This window comes from Heterostelium album (genome assembly GCF_000004825.1).
Source record: "Heterostelium album PN500 unplaced genomic scaffold PPL_contig26, whole genome shotgun sequence".
In the NCBI taxonomy this organism is placed as follows: Eukaryota; Evosea; class Eumycetozoa; order Acytosteliales; family Acytosteliaceae; genus Heterostelium; species Heterostelium album.
The window spans coordinates 563,513-588,003 of NW_008805103.1; the positions used below are offsets into that span (position 1 = coordinate 563,513).

At 33.2% G+C, this 24,491-nt stretch overlaps 11 protein-coding genes across 11 annotated transcripts; 7 read left to right on the forward strand and 4 right to left on the reverse strand.

Annotated features, from left to right (window-relative positions):
* Window positions 1-79: 79 nt before the first annotated feature.
* Window positions 80-1,950, reverse strand: PPL_11941 (uncharacterized protein; the record flags this gene model as incomplete). The annotated part of the gene is made up of 5 exons (XM_020582687.1): window positions 80-404; window positions 539-1,041; window positions 1,128-1,247; window positions 1,352-1,621; window positions 1,765-1,950. 5 exons carry the CDS (start codon window positions 1,948-1,950, stop codon window positions 80-82), a joined length of 1,404 nt encoding a protein of 467 aa, XP_020427041.1.
* Window positions 1,951-2,367: 417 nt separating this feature from the next.
* Window positions 2,368-3,679, forward strand: PPL_11942 (uncharacterized protein; the record flags this gene model as incomplete). The annotated part of the gene is made up of 3 exons (XM_020582688.1): window positions 2,368-3,017; window positions 3,516-3,619; window positions 3,645-3,679. 3 exons carry the CDS (start codon window positions 2,368-2,370, stop codon window positions 3,677-3,679), a joined length of 789 nt encoding a protein of 262 aa, XP_020427042.1.
* A 117-nt stretch (window positions 3,680-3,796) lies between these two features.
* Window positions 3,797-8,028, forward strand: ileS (isoleucyl-tRNA synthetase; the record flags this gene model as incomplete). The annotated part of the gene is made up of 3 exons (XM_020582689.1): window positions 3,797-3,849; window positions 4,085-4,192; window positions 4,809-8,028. 3 exons carry the CDS (start codon window positions 3,797-3,799, stop codon window positions 8,026-8,028), a joined length of 3,381 nt encoding a protein of 1,126 aa, XP_020427043.1.
* A 252-nt stretch (window positions 8,029-8,280) lies between these two features.
* On the reverse strand, window positions 8,281-8,982 carry rab7A (Rab7 family protein; the record flags this gene model as incomplete). Its single annotated transcript, XM_020582690.1, has 2 exons — window positions 8,281-8,839; window positions 8,930-8,982. The coding sequence occupies 2 exons, from the start codon at window positions 8,980-8,982 to the stop codon at window positions 8,281-8,283; spliced, it is 612 nt and encodes a 203-aa protein (XP_020427044.1).
* A 1,617-nt stretch (window positions 8,983-10,599) lies between these two features.
* frmB (Band 4.1 domain-containing protein) lies at window positions 10,600-11,953 on the forward strand (the record flags this gene model as incomplete). The annotated part of the gene is made up of 3 exons (XM_020582691.1): window positions 10,600-11,160; window positions 11,431-11,592; window positions 11,666-11,953. 3 exons carry the CDS (start codon window positions 10,600-10,602, stop codon window positions 11,951-11,953), a joined length of 1,011 nt encoding a protein of 336 aa, XP_020427045.1.
* A 399-nt stretch (window positions 11,954-12,352) lies between these two features.
* Window positions 12,353-13,402, forward strand: PPL_11946 (uncharacterized protein; the record flags this gene model as incomplete). The annotated part of the gene is made up of 4 exons (XM_020582692.1): window positions 12,353-12,480; window positions 12,599-12,914; window positions 13,014-13,323; window positions 13,371-13,402. The coding sequence occupies 4 exons, from the start codon at window positions 12,353-12,355 to the stop codon at window positions 13,400-13,402; spliced, it is 786 nt and encodes a 261-aa protein (XP_020427046.1).
* A 52-nt stretch (window positions 13,403-13,454) lies between these two features.
* Window positions 13,455-15,081, reverse strand: ctu2 (cytosolic thiouridylase subunit 2; the record flags this gene model as incomplete). The annotated part of the gene is made up of 3 exons (XM_020582693.1): window positions 13,455-13,984; window positions 14,059-14,840; window positions 14,939-15,081. 3 exons carry the CDS (start codon window positions 15,079-15,081, stop codon window positions 13,455-13,457), a joined length of 1,455 nt encoding a protein of 484 aa, XP_020427047.1.
* Window positions 15,082-15,265: 184 nt separating this feature from the next.
* hemF (coproporphyrinogen III oxidase) lies at window positions 15,266-16,252 on the reverse strand (the record flags this gene model as incomplete). The annotated part of the gene is made up of 1 exon (XM_020582694.1): window positions 15,266-16,252. One exon carries the CDS (start codon window positions 16,250-16,252, stop codon window positions 15,266-15,268), a length of 987 nt encoding a protein of 328 aa, XP_020427048.1.
* Window positions 16,253-16,624: 372 nt separating this feature from the next.
* hemH (ferrochelatase) lies at window positions 16,625-17,854 on the forward strand (the record flags this gene model as incomplete). Its single annotated transcript, XM_020582695.1, has 1 exon — window positions 16,625-17,854. One exon carries the CDS (start codon window positions 16,625-16,627, stop codon window positions 17,852-17,854), a length of 1,230 nt encoding a protein of 409 aa, XP_020427049.1.
* Window positions 17,855-17,913: 59 nt separating this feature from the next.
* On the forward strand, window positions 17,914-20,379 carry PPL_11950 (uncharacterized protein; the record flags this gene model as incomplete). The annotated part of the gene is made up of 3 exons (XM_020582696.1): window positions 17,914-18,005; window positions 18,604-18,962; window positions 19,112-20,379. 3 exons carry the CDS (start codon window positions 17,914-17,916, stop codon window positions 20,377-20,379), a joined length of 1,719 nt encoding a protein of 572 aa, XP_020427050.1.
* Window positions 20,380-20,602: 223 nt separating this feature from the next.
* Window positions 20,603-24,456, forward strand: PPL_11951 (uncharacterized protein; the record flags this gene model as incomplete). Its single annotated transcript, XM_020582697.1, has 5 exons — window positions 20,603-20,930; window positions 20,999-22,110; window positions 22,715-23,057; window positions 23,128-24,349; window positions 24,444-24,456. The coding sequence occupies 5 exons, from the start codon at window positions 20,603-20,605 to the stop codon at window positions 24,454-24,456; spliced, it is 3,018 nt and encodes a 1,005-aa protein (XP_020427051.1).
* Window positions 24,457-24,491: the final 35 nt, after the last annotated feature.

Here is a 24,491-nt window from a genome sequence, read left to right on the forward strand (position 1 = left end):
AGCTAAACTTGTGTGATATCAAGTAAACACTGATTACTTTATAAATTTATATTATTGAATCAATCGGTTATTTATTTATTTAAATATTGGCTAATAATAGCTCATTTAAATTATTATAGATTTCCTCTGGAAGTCTACCGGATAACGATGATGAAAGTGGATGTTTGCTGGTGATTGCACGTAGTAGATTTGAAATGTATACTCTTTGACCTTGATTGTCATCGATTGATAGATTGTGAATTAAATACATCGATTCAACCAAAGTATCTAAATCAAACTCCAAAAATGATTCCAAAACCACTGAATAGCCTTCCTTGAAGAATATCTCTGACATTGTTAAACCACCAATTGATTGACTCAATGCAAATATATTACCTATTAAATAAATTGATTCTTTTAACATTCTATTATTATTATTATTATTATTATTATTATTATTATTATTATTATTATTATGTAAATGTTAAGATAAATTGTGTTAGATTAATAATCATATTATCATTACTATAAATTGTTAATTGTTAATAAATATACATACATTTTATATGATTTTATATAAATTGAAAGTAGATGTATTATCTTTAAAAGTTGATCTGTATAGCTCTTTGAGATTGTATATGATAGGTTTGCATTTGAGAATATTCTGCCGAGTATTCTAACCAATGGAGTGACAATCTCTACAGGTCTACTTAGTTCCACGCTATTCGTTCCATTGTAATCCAATATACAAACGAACAAATCTAAATAGTTTTCTTTAATAATCCAATTAAACACCTCTGTATAATCTAAAAAGTCATTTAACAACCATAATATTTCTATTATAACATTATTATCACTATTATTACTATCGATATTATTATTATTATTATTATTATTATTATTGGTTGATTTATTCTTTTCTATATTATCTAAATATTGTATCAGTTTTAACTTTAGTTCATTGAAGATATCATATTTTATAAGTGATTTGAATGCTGTGTAGTTGTGCTCTATCAATCTCATCATTAGAAAACAACAATTCAATACTGTTACTCTTGATATCTAAATAATAATGATAATAATAATAATTTGATTTAGTTGTTTGTTTGTTTGTTTGATTGCTATCTTATCATGATAAACACACTTACATCAGATTTAAATAACTTTACTAAAGGATTAATAATACCTTGTGCTACAAGAGTATCTCTATATTCTTGATTATCATTTGCAATGTTAAGTAATGCCCAAGAGCATTGTTCTTCTAATATCTAAAAATGATAAAAAGAAAAAGAAGAATAAGTAAGATTATCATAGTATAATAATTAATAGTTGTCTTTTGTTAATCTAGATTAGATAGTAATTGGATATTTACATTATTTTTAGATGATAGATAGTTTATAAGAAGTGGTGTTGTACTAATGATGGATTTGGTTTGTGATGTATTTCCAGCGGCAATGTTTGTTATACACCAAGATGCCTCTGCTTGAAACACTTCATTTCTAGAGTCTGCTAGCATGTCAATGATGAATCCCAGCACATATTCATCATTGATCACCGCATCAATTACAGGATTGATCGTAGAGTAATCACTAATAGATAAAAGACATCTTAACATAATTATTGCATCTTTCTTTTCATTACTCTAAGTTTGATCAATAAAATAAATATTTCAAACAAACAAACAACAAAACACAACAAAATAAAATAAAATAATATTAATGTTAGTTAATCTTATCTGATCTGATTAATCATTTTCAATAAATATCAAAAAAGGTAGATAATCACATCTATTTTATTCTTAATTGCATTGATTTCATTCGAGTATTGAGGAGTGACAATGAGTGAACCTCTCTTCTCTGCTATCAATTGTTGTTGAACGGTGGTTCTCTGATTGATTTGTCTCTGTATTCTCCGCTCAGTATACTCATGAGATGAAGGTGTTGGTTTGTGACTCTTCTTACTTCTCTCCATCACACACAATCGACTTCAAAAAAAAATTATATTACAACACGCCACCTTAGCGATTTCAAAGTCATTTAATAGTGGTAATTAATTTTCAAACTTTGAAAAAAAAAAAAATCAAAAATCAAATAAATAAAATGGGGTCCACACACTAATTCACTCACACATTCGGAAACTTCTTTTGACAAAATAACACCAATTATTTAATTTAAAATAAAATCAATTATTATTTTTTTATTTTTTGCAAACAAAACCAATAATAATCGCAAAAAAGTTTTGGTTGCAACACTAGTATTTCATTTCATTTCCTATCTTTTTTAGATTTATTATCTTTTTATTTATTTTTTAAATTTTGTATTATATTTTATATTAGATTTTCTTTAGTAGTTAAAACAAATAAGTTGTAAAAACAAAACAAAAAACAAAATGGGATACGACGATAATAATAATCAACAAAATCAACAACAACAACAACAACAACAAAATGTTAACACACCATTGAATACTGGTTATCAAACACCAAACTATATCAGTGGACCAGCTGTTAATGATGGATTCTCTTTAGGTCCAAATGCTTACCAATATATGCCGATTGTTAATAACAACGCTAATGTTAACAACAACAACAATGCTAATAACGGTAGCAACAATAATATGGGTGTATACTATGGATATCCAGGTCAATTCCAACCAGGTCCACCACCCCCAGGTTTCGTATACCAACAATACGTTCCAGCCAACGGTGCCATCATCACCACTGCCACCGTTCACTCTTCGAGCAACAACCACGGTAGTGACTCTAGTCTCGATGAACACAGCACAGAGAATTGCAAGAGAAGAGGATACTTCCACGCCGAAGAGGTCACCGGTGCTCTTATCATCTTCCTCTGCGGTTTCTTCTTGACCTGCATCTGGTTGGCCGGTTGCATCTACTTCAAATCCAAGAACAGTACTGCTCGTGCACTCGGTATCCTCTCGGTCATCTTGTTCACCGTCTTCACAATCATCTCTGTCGTTTTAATCTCAATCATCTTCACCCAAGCAGGCAACACCGATAACAACTCATCGTCCGGTTGGTAAAAGAGATTATCACCAATCACCACCACCACCACCATAACCATAATCGATTGACAATTGCAATTGTCTTAATTCATTTTTAATTTGTATTTTTCTTCTTCATCTTTATTAATTTGTATTCGTATTTAAATCAGTTTCATAAACAATAACCAACCAAAACAAAAATTAACAACAAAATATAATATGATAACTCCCCAACTCCCCAAAAGCATTCCACCAAAACAAAAGTTTAAACAATAAACAAAAAGATTTGGTCATTTTTTTTCACAATTACTACTACTAATGATTTATTCTCATTACCTTATTTTATGTATGAAGTAATAAGTTTTGATTATATATTGATATGTACATAAAAAATAAAATTGATTTTCTAGGTTATTTATTATTAAAGAAAAAATAACTCATTTTTCTTGAACTTGGTTGTTGAAGTTGTTGTTCCTTTGTCGAATTTGTTGGACCTGATTTTGAAGTTGTTTTAGCTGTTATTCAAGTTGTAGTCGTGTATCTGAATCTCCATTAGTCTTTGAAAGTCTGCTATTGGACTTTCAAATTCTCCACCAATATCCATTATACACATTTTGTCAAGGAATTCTTTTGGATTGTAATTTGATTTGTTTAACAAATAGTTTCGTGTCAAAGAAAAATTAAAACTATTAAATAAATAAAACTTACTTGGGTTCTCTTTTCTATCTAAAAGATTTAATAAGTTCTCGGAAACTATTCTGCTCTTAAAAATGAATGATATTTAGTTGTCTAAAATGGATTATCGGCAGTATAAATGGTTGTACCATCAATGGCTGGGAAAACTTCAGGTGGTCTCAAAGAATGCGGGTAGGTTCAAGTGAAAGTCTGGACGCCCACTAGAATGTGTTTACAAGCAAATTCTTGTAACCTTGATCAAGTTCCGGATGGAAATCAGAAAAGGTAACTTGGATATCTTCAAGTCGATCTTCTATTTCTTCAAGATTATCTTCCATTACTCAAGGATAAAAAATTATGAAATAGAGTTCTTCACACAAGAAAGAAGGTATTAATTTAATAGGTTATAAGTTGATAAAAATAAAAGTAATCCATGTGCCAAGATACAAATAGAAGCTTCAGACACAATCAGATTCTCACACCCAACTCCACATCGACTTTTACTGAAACATATGTCAAATTTTATTGCATCACTGTATCTATAACCAGTTTAATTCAACTTTTTTTTTTCACAATTTTTCATTAAGTTCAGAAAAAAATTGTTATATTCAAATATCAGAAAGAAGATGACCAAATCAAATCGATTTACGATATCAAAATGACCGATATATACTCTAGACTATTATTATATTATAACTTTAAATAAATTCCAAAACCAAAAATAAATAACAATGAAAAAAAGGAAAAAGAAAAAAAAAAAAATTTACAAAAAAATTTGTTTTGTTAATTTTTTGAAAAATTGACGTCTTCATTTTTTTTCTTAAACTATTACAAGATTAAAACAATTTCTTTTGATTTGTATAAATATATACAAGGTATCAATTTATAATTAATATATATTTATATAATTGTAAACAATTTGATGTCTTATTAAGATATTGAAATAAAACCTTTTTTTTTTATTATTATAAAATTTTTGAATGCTTGTATTACCTTTTTTTTGTTTGAATAGATAAAACAAATAAACTATATAAAAATGCAATCAGGTATGTTATGTTATGTTATGCTATGTTATGTTAAAATGATATGAATTCAATTCATTTGTAAAAACTAATTATTATCTTAATCAAATCTATTAATAAATACTGTAGTACCACAATATTATTGAATTTGCAAAGGAAGAAGAGAAAACTTTTAAACTATTGGGATGAAATCGATGCATTCGAAACATCGCTAAAGATGTCAGAGGGTAAACCAGAGTATAATTTCTACGATGGTCCACCATTTGCCACTGGTCTGCCACATTACGGTCATATCTTGGCTGGTACCATCAAGGATACCGTCACCAGATACGCACACCAGACTGGTCATCATGTAGCACGTCGTTTCGGTTGGGATTGTCACGGTCTTCCCATTGAATACGAGATTGACAAACTCTGTAACGTGCGTACCAAGGACGACGTCATGAAGATGGGTATTCCAAAGTACAACCAAGAGTGTCGTAACATCGTCATGAAGTACTCGAGCGAGTGGGAGGTCGTTGTGAAGCGTCTCGGTCGTTGGATCGACATGAAGAACAACTACAAAACAATGGATCCAAAGTTTATGGAGTCTGTATGGTGGGTGTTCAAGCAGCTCTACGAGAAGGGTTTGGTCTACCAGGGTTTCAAGGTGATGCCATACTCGATCCCATGTACCACACCGTTGTCCAACTTTGAAGCCGGTTCCAACTATAAGGACGTCCCCGATCCCGCCGTCGTCGTTGCATTCCCGATTGTCGGAGAGGAGAGTGTCGCTTTCGTCGCTTGGACAACCACACCATGGACACTTCCATGCAACTTGGCGTTGGTCGTCAATCCCAACATGGACTATGTCCGTGTGTTGGACAGCAAGACCGGTAAGACTTTTATCTTGGCAGAGAAGCGTCTCTCCATCCTCTACAAGGATGTCAAGCCCGAGAGCAAAGAGTTTAAGATCTTGGCCAAGTGCAAGGGTGCCGAGTTGGTCGGAAAGCAATACGTTCCAATGTTTGACTACTTTGCATCCGACGCCGAGACTGGTGCATTCCGTGTCATTCCAGGCACCTACGTCACTGAGGACAGTGGTACCGGTATTGTACATGCCGCTCCAGCCTATGGTGAGGAGGATTTCAATGTTTGTTTAAAGAGTGGTATCATCAAGCGTGAGGATTTCCGTCGTCCATCGTTGAATGCCGTCGATGTCAACGGTTGTTACACCGCCGACATCAAGGACTTTGCTGGTAAGCGTGTCAAGACACTCGATGGAAAGTCCACTGAAGAAAGCACCGACAAGGAGATCATCAAAGCAATCAAGGCAAAGGATCGTTTGGTTAACGTTGGAACCATTGTTCACAGTTATCCATTCTGTTGGCGTTCAGATACCCCATTGATCTACAAGGCTGTCGGTAGTTGGTTCGTACGTGTCGAGAACATGAGAGAACGTCTCTTGAAAAACAACAGTCAAACCTACTGGGTTCCAGATTTCGTCAAGGAGAAACGTTTCGCCAATTGGTTGGAAGCTGCCACCGATTGGGCTGTCTCTCGTAATCGTTATTGGGGTACTCCAATCCCATTGTGGGTCAGCGAGGATGGTGAGGAAGTTGTAGCTGTCGGTTCCGTCGAGGAGTTGTACGAGTTGTCCGGTGTTCGTATCACCGATTTGCATCGTGAATCGATCGACCACATCACTATCCCATCGAAGCAGGGTAAGGGTCAATTGAAGAGAATCGAAGAGGTCTTTGATTGTTGGTTCGAGTCCGGATCGATGCCATACGCTCAACAACACTATCCATTCGAGAACAAGGATCACTTTGAATCGATCTTCCCAGCTCAATTCATTGCCGAAGGTATCGATCAAACCAGAGGTTGGTTCTACACCTTGTTGGTACTCTCCACCGCTTTGTTTGACAAGCCACCCTTCCAAAATCTCATTGCCAACGGTCTCGTATTGGCTGCCGACGGTAAGAAGATGTCGAAGCGTTTGAAGAACTATCCAGATCCAATGGAAGTCATCGGTAAGAATGGTTCCGACGCACTTCGTCTCTATCTCATCACTTCGCCAGTCGTCAGAGGTGAGACTTTGAAGTTCCAAGAGAAGGGTGTCGCCGACGTCCTCAAGGATGTTTTCTTGCCATGGTTCAATGCCTATCGTTTCATGGTTCAGAACGCCTTGCGTCACGAAAAGGTCGCTGGAAAGTCGTTCGTTCCAGACATCAACAATGCTTTGGCATCGACCAACATCATGGATCGTTGGATCCTTGCAAGTTGCCAATCGCTCATCAAGTTTGTACGTGAGGAGATGGCCGCCTATCGTCTCTACACTGTAGTTCCACGTCTCACCAAGTTCATCGAACAATTGACCAACTGGTATGTCCGTTTGAATCGTAAGAGATTCAAGGGTGCCCAGGGTGAAGACGATGCTCTCCACTCACTCAATATCCTCTATGAGATTCTCTTGACACTCTCTGTTGCCATGGCACCATTCACTCCATTCCTCTCTGAATACATGTATCAAAACTTGAAGCGTTCACTTCCAAAGGAGAAGCAAATGGATTCCGTTCACTACTGCATGTATCCAGAACCAATTGAAGCCGCTTTCAACGTCAGAATCGAAGAGGCCGTCGGTAGAATGCAAACTGTCATCGAGTTGGGTAGAGTCTCACGTGACCGTAGAACCAAGCCAATCAAGAACCCATTACAAACCTTCACTGTCATCACCGAGAACAAGCAGTATCTCGAGGATTTGGAGAACCTCAAGAAATACATCATCGAAGAGTTGAACGTACAGAACGTTGTGCTCACCACCGACGAATCACTGGTGACCGTCATTGCCGAGCCAGACCGTAAGCGTCTCGGTCAACGTTTGAAGACCGCCATCAAGGAGGTCTCTGACAAGATCACCAAGTTGACTCACGACGAGCTCCGTTCCTTCCAAAAGAACGGTGAGATCACCATTGCCAGTCACGTACTGACCACCGAGGATTTGAAGATCATCCGTCGTTACAATGGTCCAGTCGACCACTACGAACCATCGGGTAACGATGAAGTCCTCACCGTTTTGGATTTGAATATCGATCAGGTACTCCTTCAACTTGGTGTCGCTCGTGAGGTCACCAATCGTATCCAACGTCTCAGAAAGAAGTCTGGATTGGCCCCAGAAGATCCAATCAAGATGTTCTACAACACCAAGGATGGAGCAATCAAAGAGGCAATCTTGGCCAACACCGAATACCTAAACTCGACCATCATCTACCCATTAGTATTAGTCGAGGTTGCACCAGAAGCAATCTTTGCCGAAGAACTTGCATCTGTAACAAATGATAATGATTTCCAAATCTGGTTCTCAAAATAAATAATTAAAATAAACACCAATAAACATATAATCATAACATAAATAAATGATCATCATTCATTATCTTTATTCATAATTAAGTATGTTGATTGTTGTATTAAAAAAATAAAAAGTGTGGATATTATTATTAATATTAAATAAGCAAATAATTTGATCAATCAAATAATTGTATTATTAAACTATGATCTAAAGTATATGATTTTTTCTGAACTAGAAATTACAAAAATAAATGTATTGATAAGATAAAATTTATTAACAGCAAGATGATTTGGTTTGAGTTTGTTCTGGTTGAACTTGAATTCCTGGTGGAATTGGGAAAACCAAACCGTCTTCCAATTTGATGGCGTTTTTGGCGATGGTTTGGAAAGCTTGTTCGACGTTGATGGCCTCCTTGGCAGAGGTTTCAAAGTATGGGATGTTACCTTTGCTCTGGCACCATGAAGCAGCACGCTTTTGTGATACGACACGTTGGTTCTCCAAATCTATCTTGTTACCCAATACGACGAATGGGAAGTTGTCTGGATCACGTGGACCAGCTTGGATGAGGAACTCATCACGCCATGAGTCGAGATTCTCAAATGTCTTGGCGACATTGACATCATATACCAATACACAACAGTCGGCACCACGGTAGAATGCAACACCCAAACTTTGGAAACGCTCTTGACCAGCAGTATCCCAGATCTGCATGGTTACGACACGATCATCGACCATCAATTCTTTAGTAAGGAAATCAGCACCAATAGTAGCTTTATATTGATTGCTAAACTTCTTGTTAACATATTGATTCATGAGAGATGTCTTTCCTACACTGTAATCGCGAGATTATAGATTATGATTGATGTTTGATTAGTTCAATGTTTGACAGGTATCATTAATATTATTGTTTAAAACAACTTACCCAGTATCTCCCAAAATGATAACCTTCAATAAAACCTTCTTCTTTGTGGCCATTTTATAATGCTTTGTTTTTTTTGTTTAAAACTAAAATATACAAGGGTAATAAATAAATAATTAATTAATAAGTTTTAATAAATATTTAAAAAATAAAATTATTATTATTATAAAAAGTAAATATAAAAATAACAAAGAAAGATAATTATTGCTTGTATTATTGTTGTTGTTTGTTTTTTTTTTAAAATTTTTTATAAATATTTTTTTTGTTTACATATTTGTGTGTTCGCAATAAAAAGGGAAAAGATCTGGTCAATTTGACTTATATTTAAAGTGAGTAATGGTAGAATATCTTTAAATTATTAGGGTGTAAGAGTTTGATTATTGTTGTTGTTGTTATTATTTATTTATTTATTTTTTTAAAACATTTTTAAAAAAGAGTAAATGTAAACATTTATATATTATGATTGTGTTTGTGTTTAGTTAATTGTAACTATTTTTGAGTTGAATTATTTACTGCCTACTTCACACCAAATAAATCAATTAACTTTTTACTTTTATTATTTGTTTGTTTGTTTATTTGGTTGGTCAAATTTGTCTAAAATGATAGATAGATAAGGAAGGAGGTAGAGGATAGATATTTTTTATATTTTCAAGTGTTTATGACTTACTTTAATTTAATAAATAATATATAATTTGATAAAAATATAAATTTATATTTTTAATTAATTGTTTTGTTTAAATGTTTGTTTTATGACTATAAATTACAGAATATGATAGTATTTATAGTTATGAAAATGGACTCTGAGTTTAGTAGTAGTTGAGAAGAGAGATCAATTCACTTGAAACTGAAATCACAACAATTACAGAAAAGAGAGAAATTTGAGAGAGAAAAGAAAAAAGAGATATGAAAAAAAGAGAGGTCAAAAGAGTCTGTCTTTGAGAGAATCTATTGTTTTTTTTTTTTTTTTTGCAATATTTTTTTTTGTTTTTGGATATTGAGGAGAAAAATATGACAAAAAATTAAAAAAAATTAAAAATTCAATATTGCTCAGTGTGGTGTTTGAAAGGAAATGTTATTGGATTTTTTTTTTTTTTTTGCATTCACAAAAAAAAACACACAATTTATTTTTTAAAAAGTAGAATCAATTTCTCTTTCATATTTTTTTTTGTGTTTTTTTTTTTTTTGTTTGATATGATTCGGCATTGTTTGTCTATTATTTGAGACCCACCACCTCACAAACCAAACAATCAATCATATTCAAACCTTTTTTTTATAAAACATTATATTTGATGACGAAGATTGATTGTTATTTTTTCATTGATTCAATATCTATATTGATTTGAAAATTAAAATATCTAAAACTATTTAGATTTAATTTAGTTCATGAATAAATAAAATTTATATTTATATTTATTCAGAACATAATATATTACCATGATATAAAAATAATAATAATAAGTTATTTTTATTTTTATTTATATCTTATTACACCCACCACACGATCGACAAAGATCACTTGATCATTTTGAGATTGGATTTTTTTCTTTTTTTGTTTGTTTTTTTTTTTTTTTGATTTTTGATTTTTTAAATATTAATGGATTTTTTTTGAATAATGTAATTTTTGCAAAGTTTTTTTTATTATAATTGGAACAGATATAGAATAATATATTAATATGTCAGGTTCAACATCAAATAGTGGCCAATTGATGGTCAGAGTTTATTTCATTGATGATACACATAGAACTTTGATGATCGATCCCAATACGGTGACAGGTGACAAACTCTGGGAGATGGTCTCGGATAAGCTCGCCATCAAGAATAAGGATGCAGAGTGTTTCTTTGTTTGGGCGCAGTCCGATGAGATCGAGTGGTTGCTCTACAATCATCAGACGATGCAAGAGGTGATCAACGGTTGGGACGTCATCCGTAAGCGATACGTAGAGCAGCCCGGCAGCAACGAGAGCAGTCCCAATAACATGTCGCCACGATCAACAGGCCCAGTGGGTACTCTTCGTGGAAAGATAGCATCGCTATCACCGACTCTTCGTTCAAAGAGCTCTGCCAACCTGAACTCCTCCGTTTCTCAAGCGGATTTGAATGGCGCCGATGGAAAGAAGACTGGACAGATTGTGTCGTCTTTTCCAACACTTGGAGACAAGGCGCAATTCAAGCTGGTGTATCGCGCCACCAGTGTTTTGCCACTGGCTCAGGAGCGATCGATCATATCGCCAGAGGCAATTCATCTGTTTTACATCCAGGCAATTCACCACGTCGTCAACAGCAACTACCCATGTGACCAAGACATCGCACTGAAACTGGCGTCGATCCAGATTCAAGTGCTCATAGGTGATCAGAAACCAGAACACCAGGCACACATAAGAGAATCGCTAGACTCTTATATTCCAACACATTTGGCTGGCAAACATAAACCTGAGGAATGGGAAGCACTGTTGCAACCTCAACACATCTTATTGCGTGGATCGAATCAACTGAATTTGAAGAAGGCATATCTCGAGACTTGCCAACGTTGGGTCTACTACGGATCCACCTTTTTCAAAGCGAAATACATTCCATCGACAACATCTTTCTTCCTCCAAGAGTTTGAAGGTAAAGTTAGACTCGGTGTCAATGGTTATGGTGTACATATTATAGATCCAAAAGCAATGGTAAATTTCATAAATATTAATATAAATAGAGTGATATCACTAACAATTCAATTCCAATTTACAAATTATTTAGAAAATCGTATCGTATCATTATAGAGATATTGTTTGTTGGGATAGTACGGAATCATCGTTCACTATTCAATTTTTGATAACAACAGGTTCGAAACAACAACAATCAAAGAAAGCATATATTTTCAAGACTCAACAAGGTGAATTAATCAATGATTTAATGCATGATTGGATGGCAGAATGGGAGCACGAGGTTAAAAAAGAAAAACAAAATACAAGTGGAGCCCCAGCAGGAAGTGCAACAGGATTGAATTCATCAGCCAAATCATCATCATCATCAGTGTACTCTTAAATTAAATTACGAAAAAAAAACAAAATATCAAATTATTTATTTATAATCAGAAAAAAGAAGAATAACAAAACAAAACAAAACAAAACATTGAAAAAAAAAGAAAGATAAAAATAAATATTAATTGTAATATAGAATAATAAATTATACATATATCGAGGACTGGTTTGGTTACCGATTTCTTAAAATAAATTGATTCATTCGTTTTTTTTGATATTTTTTTGCTTTTAGGTCTAAAGTGATCATCAAGTTCTTGAAAAATTAATTATTTAAATCTAGATGTTATTCAAAACCAAAAATAAACAAAAATTATTAAAACTTTTAATTTAAACCTATCAAGTCCGAACCTTTTTGTTTTGTTTTGCTGCTATTATAGTGAGTGATAAATAGTATATTAAAGATATGAATTCGAGTGAAGCTGATGATGTTGTTGACCATAACAAGTTTCTATTGTTTAGAAATCTTTTAAGAAATTATGTTGTTAGGAATTTGATTTATACTCATTGTAAATATATTCTATCGATTGAAAAGTGAGTAGTTGTTGTTGTTTGTAAGTTCAACGGTAATAGTAACTCTAAATATATATTACAAACTAATAATAGTTATCATTTATATGTTTTGTTTTGTTTTGTTTTTTTTTACTTGTAGATTATTTGATGATGGTATAATTTGTGAATACCCATTGATTGGTGATTACACATTCGAATCGATGTCGATCAAAGCAGAGATAGTAAAGTCGATCAAACAACAGTATTTATGGGCAACTACGAAATCGATTCATCGTAGGGCGATACCACCGCTTCTCAATGGTGTCGATATTCATGTAAAATACTCGACCTATTCAAACGTTTCTGTATCTACCTATGCTATTTCATTGTTGAATATGATCGATCTAAAGCTAGAAGGTTGTTGTCAAGCATTGGTGATAGCACCGACCAGAGAAGTATCAAACTATGTCCATGATGTAAAGTTAACTACCATGATTAAGTTTTTTACCTATTAAATATCTTACTTAATAACAACAACAAAACAAAACAAAACATAACAATAATTATGTTTATAGGTATTTAATCGCATAGGTGAAGGTATGAAAGATGTTAAAATTAAAAAGATAAACGGTGGAACCAATGCAAGATCGGACGTTTTCGAGATAAGAAAGAAGAATGTTCATATTATTATATGTACTCCTGGTAGAGTTTCATTCTATATAGAATCTGGAGATATCGATCTGAGCACAGTGAAATATGTAATATTGGAATCGATTGATGATATTCTAAATATGGGTTTCTCTTACACGATGGATATGATCTTTAAGGCACTACCTCTTGAAGCTGTAAGAGTGTCGATGTATTCACATATCGAGAGAGACAGTGGTATAAACAAAGAATTGACAGCATTCATCGATAAATATTTTAAACAGAATCCACCTATAACCATAGTTCTACCAAGTAAAGGATTAATTGAATAAATTGAATATTTATTTATTGTTGTTATTTATTATTAATTAATTATCATCATCTTCATCATCATCATCATTTAGTAGAAAATCTTTAATTTCATTACGTAGTTGATAGCTATGTACCATTGTCTTTGAATTCTCTTTGATATAGGGTGGTAGTGTTAGTGTTGTTGATTTCTTATCGAGTATATTCCTACAGCTATAACAAAGTGTATGTAAATTGAGAGGTGTACTACTATTGTCAGAGCAACAATTGTTATTATTATTATTATTATTATTATTGTTGTTGTTGTTGTCATTGGAACAACAAGATTTGCTACTATCAGTAGAACAACAAGATGTTGCTTGATTATTTGTTGTTGTTGTTGAGCATTTTGTATTGTTATTGCTATTACTATTGTTAATTCTTTCACCAACTGATTTCTTCAATGTTTCAATCTCTGACTTTGTCAAACTACATGAACAAACCGAACAAAACATTGATTCATCGGCAACTGGCGAATGCAACTTATCAACCGATCTCAATAATGTATGAATAGTTTGACTTGATATATCTTGTAATGTATTAATGAAATCTATAAGTAATTAAAGTTAGTTATTTAGTTTAGCTATCATCTATATATATTGTTTATGTTTTAGTTTTGCTTACTTTCACAAAGAGTATTGATAGATGCTTTGTGTGATGATTGATTCAAATTTATACTGTGGAATGGATTCGATGGTACCGTTAGATCTTGTAGACCTAGATAGCGGTGGTAGATAGCAATCTCCTTCAGTAGGAAGTCACGCATCGGATGGCAGACAGTGGTGCTCGTTCGGTGGTAGTCGAGAAGATTCGTTTCATTCGGTACACTGTTTCCACGACCTTTAGAGGTGGACGATAGCAACCTAATGGCCAAACGATTCGAACTGCTCCCGTTTAGAATTCTACCGAGTCCGAGCTTGTGAGCGGTCTCATAGACAAGCTGTGCTCTAAAGTGTTCCAAGAGATCCTCCTTCGAGGTGTTGTTCGACTCCATCTGCTCGAACACCTCCACCAATTGTTGTCTGCGTTGTTCACGAGTTTCATTGGCGTCTCCATAGATATTCTCTAGTGGAACGATAGTAAGTGGTACCTTATAACTCGAACATATTTCTTCCAATTGTTTTTGAATTGCTAAACCAGTGTTATTATCTTCACTATCATTACTATTGCTATTTCCATTTAAACCTCTTAATACACTTTGATCTATATGAATAGCATGTACTTTGAAGAACATCTTTGCTCGTTTTACATTCTCTCCGATGCATTGATCGATCAAATCCAACATTACCATCGAGGAAGGTCCACCTGACAACGACACTGCAAAAGTCTCTAATTCACGCTTATCAGAACGTGATTTACTAATGTTATTCTTAAATTTCTTTGTAATAACTTCTCTATAACATGGCCTATATATTTGATATATCAACAAAACATTATTAATTAATATCGATCTAATAATTATTGTTATTATATCTAATCTTTTTCTAAACAAACATGTACATACCAACATAAAGTATCAGTTGTTCTAAATACAATAATTGGTTTCGATTCTTTACATCTTATACAATTCTTTGCATACACTCTCTTTGGTGTTGCATTCAAAACTGTATTACCATCATCTGTACTACAACTTGGTACACCTGACATCTTTAAATAAATAAAAGTAAATAGATAGGTAGATTTGTGTTTTAGTTGTGTAATTTAAGGTGGTGGGTGAAATTTTGAAAAAAAAGTGAGAAATAGACGAATGACTCGTTTTTTTTTAATTAATATGTGGATGTACAATTGCTTTTTTATTAATAAGTTACTATTATTATTATTATTATTGTTGTTATTGATTGAGTGATAACCAATCTTGTGGTTTCAAAAAGAAATCTGTGAGTTCTGATTCTGGTGTGTTGGGTTGTGGTTTGTAGTTGTATTTCCATTTGGCGACGGCTGGCAGTGACATGAAGATCGATTCGATACGACCTTCCGATTGGATACCGAATTTGGTACCACGGTCAAAGAGAAGATTGAATTCAACGTAACGAGAACGACGATACAGTTGGAATTCACGTTGTGCCAATGTATAGGGAAGTGAGATGTTCTCTTCCAAGAACGGTCTGTAGAGACTGACGAATGCCAGTCCGAGTGCCTCGATGAAACGCCATGCCTTGCGCTTGGCCGCCTCGCTGCTATCGCCTCTGATGTGGTCGTAGAAGAGACCACCGACACCACGCGTTTCATTGCGGTGCTTCAAGTGGAAGTAGCTGTCACACTCTGCTTTGCCCTTGGCGTAGGTGGTGCCTTGTTCGTCGCAGCCGAATTGGTCGCAAACAGCTTTGAGGCCGCGGTGATACGCTACGACCTGGTCGAGGTTCGGGTAGACGGGAGTGACGTCGATTCCACCGCCGAACCACCAGGTTGCACCGGCCTGGAAGTATCTGACGTTCATGTGGATGGTTGGCACGCGTGGACTGTACGAGTGCAGCACCAAGCTGACACCGGTGGCGACGTACGGTGTGGTCGGTGCGATGTTGAACTGGGTGGCGGCGGCCGATGGCAGATTGTCACCTTCGATGCAACTGAAATTGACACCGCCTTTCTCCAAGACATCGTAACGACGACCGGCATCTGGAGCACCAAAGAAACCCTCTGGATTCTCGCCTTCCCAGACACGAGTGATTCCACCACCCGTACCCTTATGATAGTCCCAAAGATCCTCCAAATACTCTTGTTTCGTATGCTCTACTAAATAGCTACAAATATTATTCTGAATTGTTTTGAATCCATTCTTTATCTCTTCAACAGTTACAACTTCATTATTATCTGACATCTTTTTTCCTTTCTTTTAGTCTTGATACAAAACTGAATTCAATTACAAATCGATTTGCAATTCTAGTCCAAAAAATAAAATAAAAATAAAAAATAAAAATAAAATATAAAAATAAAATAATAATTATAATTTGATCAACCACAAACTTAAACTAAAATATCGCGATGAAATTAAAATGTTCATCATAAATGGGTGTCATATGATTAACAATCATCTGTATTAGGACATGACGATAATTAGCAAAAAAATATGAAAATTGAAAATCTCAAAAGAAATTAGCAGTAAGTTTTATGAATTCAATGATTGGTGTTAATTACTGTTTTTGGAAGTAAAATATTCAATTGATCATTTGTTTATAGAATCAATCATATAATGTTAAAATCATTTATATTAAGAAATCATTGTAATAATCTAACAAATGTTGTTAGATCATCATTAGTTAGATATAACAGTAGTAGTAGTAGTAGCAACAGCAACAATAAAAATGAATCAACAACAAATATAAAACCAAAAACAGCAATTGTTATGTTAAATTTAGGTGGACCAGCAAAACCAGAGGATGTAGAACCTTTTCTGACAAGATTGTTTAGTGATCGTGATATTTTCAAGCTACCATTTCAAAAGTGGGCAGGTAAATTCATTGCGAAACGTCGTTCGCCAGCGGTACGTAAGCTTTACGAGGCGATCGGTGGTGGCAGTCCCATCAGAATGTGGACAGAGCGTCAGGGTACAGCAATGGCACAACAACTCGACCGTCTATCGCCATCGACAGCGCCACACAAGTTTTACATTGGATTCCGTTATGCCGATCCACTGATCGACGAGACACTCGACGCTATGAAACACGATGGTGTGGAACGCGCCATCGCCTTCACACAATATCCACACTTCTCTTGCACCACCACCGGATCCAGTCTAAACAATCTCTGGAAATCACTGGAGTCCAAAGGAATGGACAGCGATTTCCAATGGTCGATTATCGATCGTTGGCATCTACACGATGGATTCATCGATGCCGTCGCCAGCAAGGTGAGCGCGGCACTCGCGCGCTACAAAGTGGAAGCCGGCAAAATAGGTGATCAGACAGAGCCGGTTGTGGTTTTCAGTGCTCATTCACTGCCAATGAGAACGGTGGAGCGTGGTGACCCTTACCCCAATGAAGTAGCCGCTACAGTTGCCGCGGTAATCAACAAGCTTGGCGGCGAGAACGCACCACAACACATGTTGTGTTGGCAGTCCAAGGTCGGACCACTGCCATGGCTAGTTCCAAAGACATCGGATACCATCGAACGCCTAGCGAAATCCGGAAGAAATGCTATCGTTGTACCAATTGCATTCACCTCAGATCACATTGAAACACTCTCAGAGATCGACATTGAACTTCAGCATCTCGCCAAAGAAAACGGAATGAAACTACTGCTTCGTAGTGAATCACTCAACGACGATCCAAAGCTGACATCGGCATTGGCAGACATTGTATTGCAACATATGAAATCTGGAAAATCGATACAACATCACAATCAATATAAACTCAAATGTCCAGGATGTATAGATGAAACCGGTCATTATTGTAGAACCATTAGAAATCCAATAGTACTTTAAAAATGTTAATTAATAAATCTCTTGTCAAAATGTTGGTCCAATTATTATTTTTTTTTACAATGGCATCAGCAACTTTTTTTGAACATGATGTTCAAAGATCTTTAATGAATATCTCTTTGGATTACCTAAATACTCCAGACAAGACAGCAAGGTAACGAATTCATAGATGGTATGATCGCCAAAGGAATGATGAAACTATCGGACTTCCCCTCACCTGCACTGACCTTGGTATTTGATCAAGGAAACGATATCGTCCGCATTAGATGAAGATCAATAGAATTACCAAACCGGATCAACACCCATTACTGAACACTGATCAAAATGACAAAGGTTTGGAAGTTGAATAGCAGTTGTTTTTTGTTAGGTGATGGTCATTCTAGTATCGATGTCAAAATGTTCCCAAACATCACAATTGCACTAGTGTAGTACTGTCATTTGATCTTGTGAAATTTCAAATTGGTAATTATAAGTATATCCTGGCTAACACCCCAGACTAACCACAAAATCTTATCATTTGTTTTTCTATATTCCTCTTATAGTCATTCCACTAAAGGTTTTTTTCTTCAATTATTTCATAAATATAAATGTAGTGGTTTCACTAATTATTATTATTATTGTTATTATAAATACTACTAACTAATCAAAACTTTTACACATTTTAAAAATATTAATGATTTAAAAAAAAATTAATTAATTTAAAAATCAAAGTTTTCCTTTTTTTTTTTTTTTAATTCTGATCATTTATGCAGTATCATTTGTATCTTTACTCTTAAATTCGATAAAATGAATATATCTGATAAAATAGTTAATCTATCACACTTAATATTAAATAAGATAATTAGTCATTTAGATCAAAACATTGACAGAATATGTTTTAGTTTTGCTTGTAAGAGATGGTTCAACGATAGAGATAAATATTTAATATTCAACACCGATAATATCTGTATTAACTCTGATAATAATAATGATATCACTCAAAATCATAAACATTTCCTATTACCTTCATATAATAACATCTATCTGAAAACGATTCAAACAAAGACTGATTGTTCACTTTATTTTGGATATAAAGATACTCATACAAAATTTAGATACGATTTTTTCTATGGTAAATTAACGATTGTATTTTGAAAATATTTATATTAATAGATTGAATCTTTAACAATTGAACAATTGTAGACATAGATAATATTAGAAATCTAAATAGAATTCCAAGTAATATATCGACGATCTTTATTTTTGATTTGATGATTCCAGATAGTGAATTAAAGTGTCTTCATCGATTGTTGAATGAATCACAATCATTAACAACATTGATTGGATGTTGTACATTGAAATATGGACTGCCAACCACAATCAAAACAATTATGTTTCATTCTTCATTCAATGAAAAACTTGTTCGAGGATCACTTCCATCGTCTTTAGAGGTTGTAGATTTCGGTGATAATTTCGACCAAGAGATTCCACCAGGTGTACTTCCAGAAGGTCTACTCGTATTCACTATAAACAACCGGCACTATCAACACGAAATTCAACCAGGAGTATTCCCATCATCAATCAAGACCATAAATCTCATAAACTATTCTATGCCGATCAAAGCTGGAGTACTTCCAACAAACCTTGATAACTTAAGATATACTTACGGAGTTGAAAGACCATTGGAATTACCGAAATCCTTAAAATACCTAGAGATTTGCGGGCCCAATACAAGTTTAAAAAGGTTATCATTACTTACGAATCTTCAAACACTTTTAGTTCACCAGTTTAACAATGGAAAACCTACATTAGATATCAATTGCCTCCCACCAACCATAAGAGAATTAGAATTCAAACGATATCGATTGAAAGGAACAATGCCAACTTCAATACGTAGAATCTTTATGGAGGAATGTGAATTTCAGTTCAACGAAATATTCCCAGAAACATTGCAATATTACTTTGAAGTATTCAAATATTCAATAGCAACTATAGTTTCAATTCCGTCGAACATAAAGATTGTTCACTTGGAGGTGTATGGATCGTCAAACGAACCAATCATTTCACTACCATCAGGAATAGAATCAATCTACCTAAGTGGCCAATTAAACAATGAAAAAGAACATCTTCTCGATTGTGATGGTGATCGAGGTGTTGGTGGCCCATCCGATAAACCTGTATTATTAAGAGAGCTGCGTCTTCCATTATTCAAAAAAGTAAAACCTAATTTTAATCTACCACACACAGTCGAAGTGTTAGATGTTGGTATGAATGATCTCAATGATATATTACCGGTGGTTCCCTCAACACCAACAATTAAAACACTCGGCTTTTCAAAACAATCAGCAATCAATATCATCATACCAAATAATATCAAATCGATCACCAATATCATCTATCATAATATTAGCTATTCTATATATACTATTCGAAAGTTAGATGATAGTTTTTATTTGATCTATGGTGAAAATCAAGTTACAAACTTAATAATAGCTAAGGTCTTCCATCAATCTAATCTTGAAAAAATCTTAAGCATATCTTTTAAATAAAAAAAAAAAAAATCTTTTTATTTGTCACATCTTTTATGATACATTTTTATTGTTAATTATGTTATTTATTTTAATTCTTTAGTGATACAATATTAGAGTTATTTTTAAAATGAAAGTTCGGGAAGTTAAAATTTTTATAAATATCTATGTATTGCCATTTTTTTAAGATCATTTAAATAATTTTTTATCATTGATATCAATTTTTACTCTTAAATTCGATTAAATGAATATATCAGATTTAGTAGTTAATCTATCACACTTAATATTAAATAAAATAATCAGTAATTTAGATCAAAACATTGACAGAATATGTTTTAGTTTAGTTTGTAAGAGATGGTTCAATGATAGAGATAAATACTTAATGTTTAACAGAGATAATATATGTATCAATGCTTCTCCAAATAACTACGATATCCAACTAAATCATAAACATTTCCAATTGCCTTCATATAATAAGATCTATCTGAAATCGATTCAAACAAAGACTGATTGTTCACTTTATATTGGATATAAAGATAATCAAACAAAGTTTCGACACGATTTCTATTATGGTAAATATAATTTAATATTTCAATATATATATCAATAGATTGAATTAACTATTAAATAATAAACATAGATGATGTTAGAAATCTAAATAGTATTCCAGGTAAAATATCGACGATCTCTGTTGTTTGTCAAACAATATCAGATAGTGACTTGGAGTATCTTCATCGATTGTTGAATGAATCACAATCAGTAACAAGATTGATTGGATGTCACACATTGAAATATGGATTACCAAATACAATCAAGAGACTCTCATTCCGCAATGGATACAATGAAAAACTAGTTCAAGGATCACTTCCATCTTCTTTAAAGATTATAGATTTCGGTGCTCATTTCAACCAAGAGATTCAACCAGGTGTACTTCCAGAGGGTCTACTAGAATTCCATATGAACTCGAATTATAAACATGAATTTCAACCAGGAGTGTTCCCATCATCTCTAAAGAACTTGGTTATTACAAACCATTTTATGCCAATCAAAGTTGGAGTACTTCCGGCACACCTTGAATGTTTAGAATATACTGATGATTCTACAACAGTATTGGAAAATATTTTACCTAAATCGCTAAATTCTCTACTGATTAGAGCACCAATTACAAGTTTCAGAGGATTGTCAGTGCTCCCAGATCTTCAAATGCTTTTTATATTTCAAAAAAGTGACGAAAAATCTATATTGAATCTAAATGAGCTCCCACCGACCATTAGAGAAATAGAATTAAGACAAACTAGATTGACAGGAGCAATGCCATCTTCAATAGCTAAACTCACTCTTTGCGATTGTGAATTTCAGATCAACGAAATATTCCCAGAAACATTGCAATACCACTTGGAATTCCTCAGTTTAATAGGAGAAATTGCTATCGGAATTCCATCGAACCTAAAGATTGTTAAGTTGGCAGTGTACGCATCGTCGAACGAACCAATCATTTCACTATCACCAGAAATAGAATCAATCTACCTAAGTGGCCAATTAAACAATGAAAAAGAACATCTACTCGATTGTAGTGGTGGTGATGGTAATCGAGGTGTTGGTGGCACATCCGATAAACCTGTATTATTAAGAGAGGTGCGTCTTCCGTTTTTCAAAAAAGTAAAACCAAATTTTAAACTACCAAACACAGTCGAACTGTTAGATGTTGGTATGAATGATCTCAATGATATATTACCGGTGGTTCCTTCAACAGTAAAAACACTCGGATTTTCCTATCAATCTACAATCAATATCATCATACCAAATAATATCAAATCGATCACCAATATCATCTATCATAATATTAGCTTTTTCATTTATACTATTCGAAAGTTAGATGATAATTTTTATTTAATCTTTGGTGAAAATCAATTTTCAAACTTAATAATAGCTAAAGTATTCCATCAATCTGTTCTTGAAAAAATCTTAAGCACTTCTTTTAAATAAAAAATTGATCTTTTTTATTTGTATTATTACTTTTTTTGTTCTTTGTTATAGAGTATTTAAATATGAGATTTATGTACCCATTAAAACTCGAGAAACCAATTTATTAACAACTATGTTATTAAATACCAATGTAAATATTTTTTATTTTATTATGAACTTCGAAAACTTAGTTAAAAAACATTGTTTTTTATTTTATTTTTTGCTATTTTTAGAAAATATTTCAAGATTCGAGGAAAAAATAGAATTTGTTGAAAAAAAAATGATTTTTTGAAAATATCCTAATTTGTGAAAAACAGGATAATGCGCAGGCTAAAGGGGTTGGGAGTCAGTTTTGTTTTGTATTGTTTTTAGATATCAAATATATATACAGATATTTATAATGGAGAGGAGTAATCAAATAGATAAAATTTTCGTTAATCTATCACATTTAATATTAAATAAAATAATAGGTTGTTTAGATGAAAACATTGACAGAATATGTTTTAGTTTAGTTTGTAAGAGATGGTTCAACGATAGAGATAAATATTTAATATTCAACACTGATAATATCAATATTAACTCTAATAATAATAATGATATTACTCAAAATCATAAACAATTCAAGTTACCTTCGTATAATAACATCTTTAATAAATCGATTCAATCAAAGACTGATTGTTCACTTTTTATTGGAGCAACCAGATTTTTATTTGGTGAATACGATTTTTATTATGGTAAATATATTACTTTAAACCTCTTTATATGTGATGATCTTTAACATTGAACTAATTAATATATATAAAGATAAATATACAGACTTGAAAAGTATTCCATCATATATTTCAACGATCGGCTCAACAGATGAAAGTACAGACCTAGAGTATTTCTATCAATTACTATTGGAATCACAATCAGTAACAACATTGAATGGATGCCACACACTGAGATATGGATTACCAAAAACAATCAAAACACTCTCTTTCAGCTATAGATTCAATGAATTGCTTGTTAAAGGATCACTCCCATCATCTTTAGAAGTTCTTGGTTTTCATAATTCTTTTAAGCAAGCGATTCAAGCAGGTGTACTTCCAGAAGGTTTACTCGAATTCAACTTGTACAGCATCGAATATCAATCTGATCTTCAACCAGGAGTGTTCCCATCATCTCTCAAGACCTTAAATCTTTTTTATTATAGGAATACTATTAAAGCTGGAGTACTTCCAGAGAACCTTGAATGCTTGTATTATTCTGGTGAATGTACATCATTGAAAGATGGAGTATTACCTAAATCCTTAAAGAAACTTGTGAATGTGCCAATGACATGGTTACAAGCAATATCATCACTTCCAAATCTTGAAATCATTCATTTTTTTCAATTTAAAAAAGTTATATCAACATTCAATCTCGACTTATTACCACCATCTTTAAAGGTTCTCAAATTCAAGCAATTTAAGTTGATAGGAACAATGCCAACATCAATCAAATCACTATGCATTGTTGAATGTGAATTTCAGTTTGAAGAAATATTCCCAGAAACATTACAATATCACTTTGAATCTCTCCAATATTTAAGCGATAAGATTCTTTCGATTCCACCCAACGTAAAGATCGATAAGTTGATAATAGAAGGATCCATTGATCAGGAAAATTGTTCACTTTCACTTCCATCTGGAATCACTTCAATCAGATTAGATATGACATTGGACCAAGGAGATGGTTTTTTAAGAATCGATGGAAATGATCAAACAACTCTGAAAGAGCTACGACTTCCATATTTTGATTTCCAACCACGTGCATTCATACCAAACACCATTAAAGAGTTGGATATTGGTGACAATTCACTTATTTATTCTTTAGATTTGATCAAATCAATCGATTCAATCAAAACACTTATGCTTTCGAAATTTCCAAAAATTGAAATCATATCACCAGAATCTTTCAAAACAATCAACAATATCATCTATACTGAAGAAAGCAATAGTAATATTGTTATTTACAGAAAGTTAGACGATAATTATTATTTAATGTATGGTAATCTTTTTGGAAATATAATAGCCAGAATATTCCATCAATCTAATTTGCCAACGAACTTAAACAAAAAATTAAAAAAATATATAAAGTCTATTCCTTTAAAATAAAAATTACTATATGTTTATTAAATATCAAAT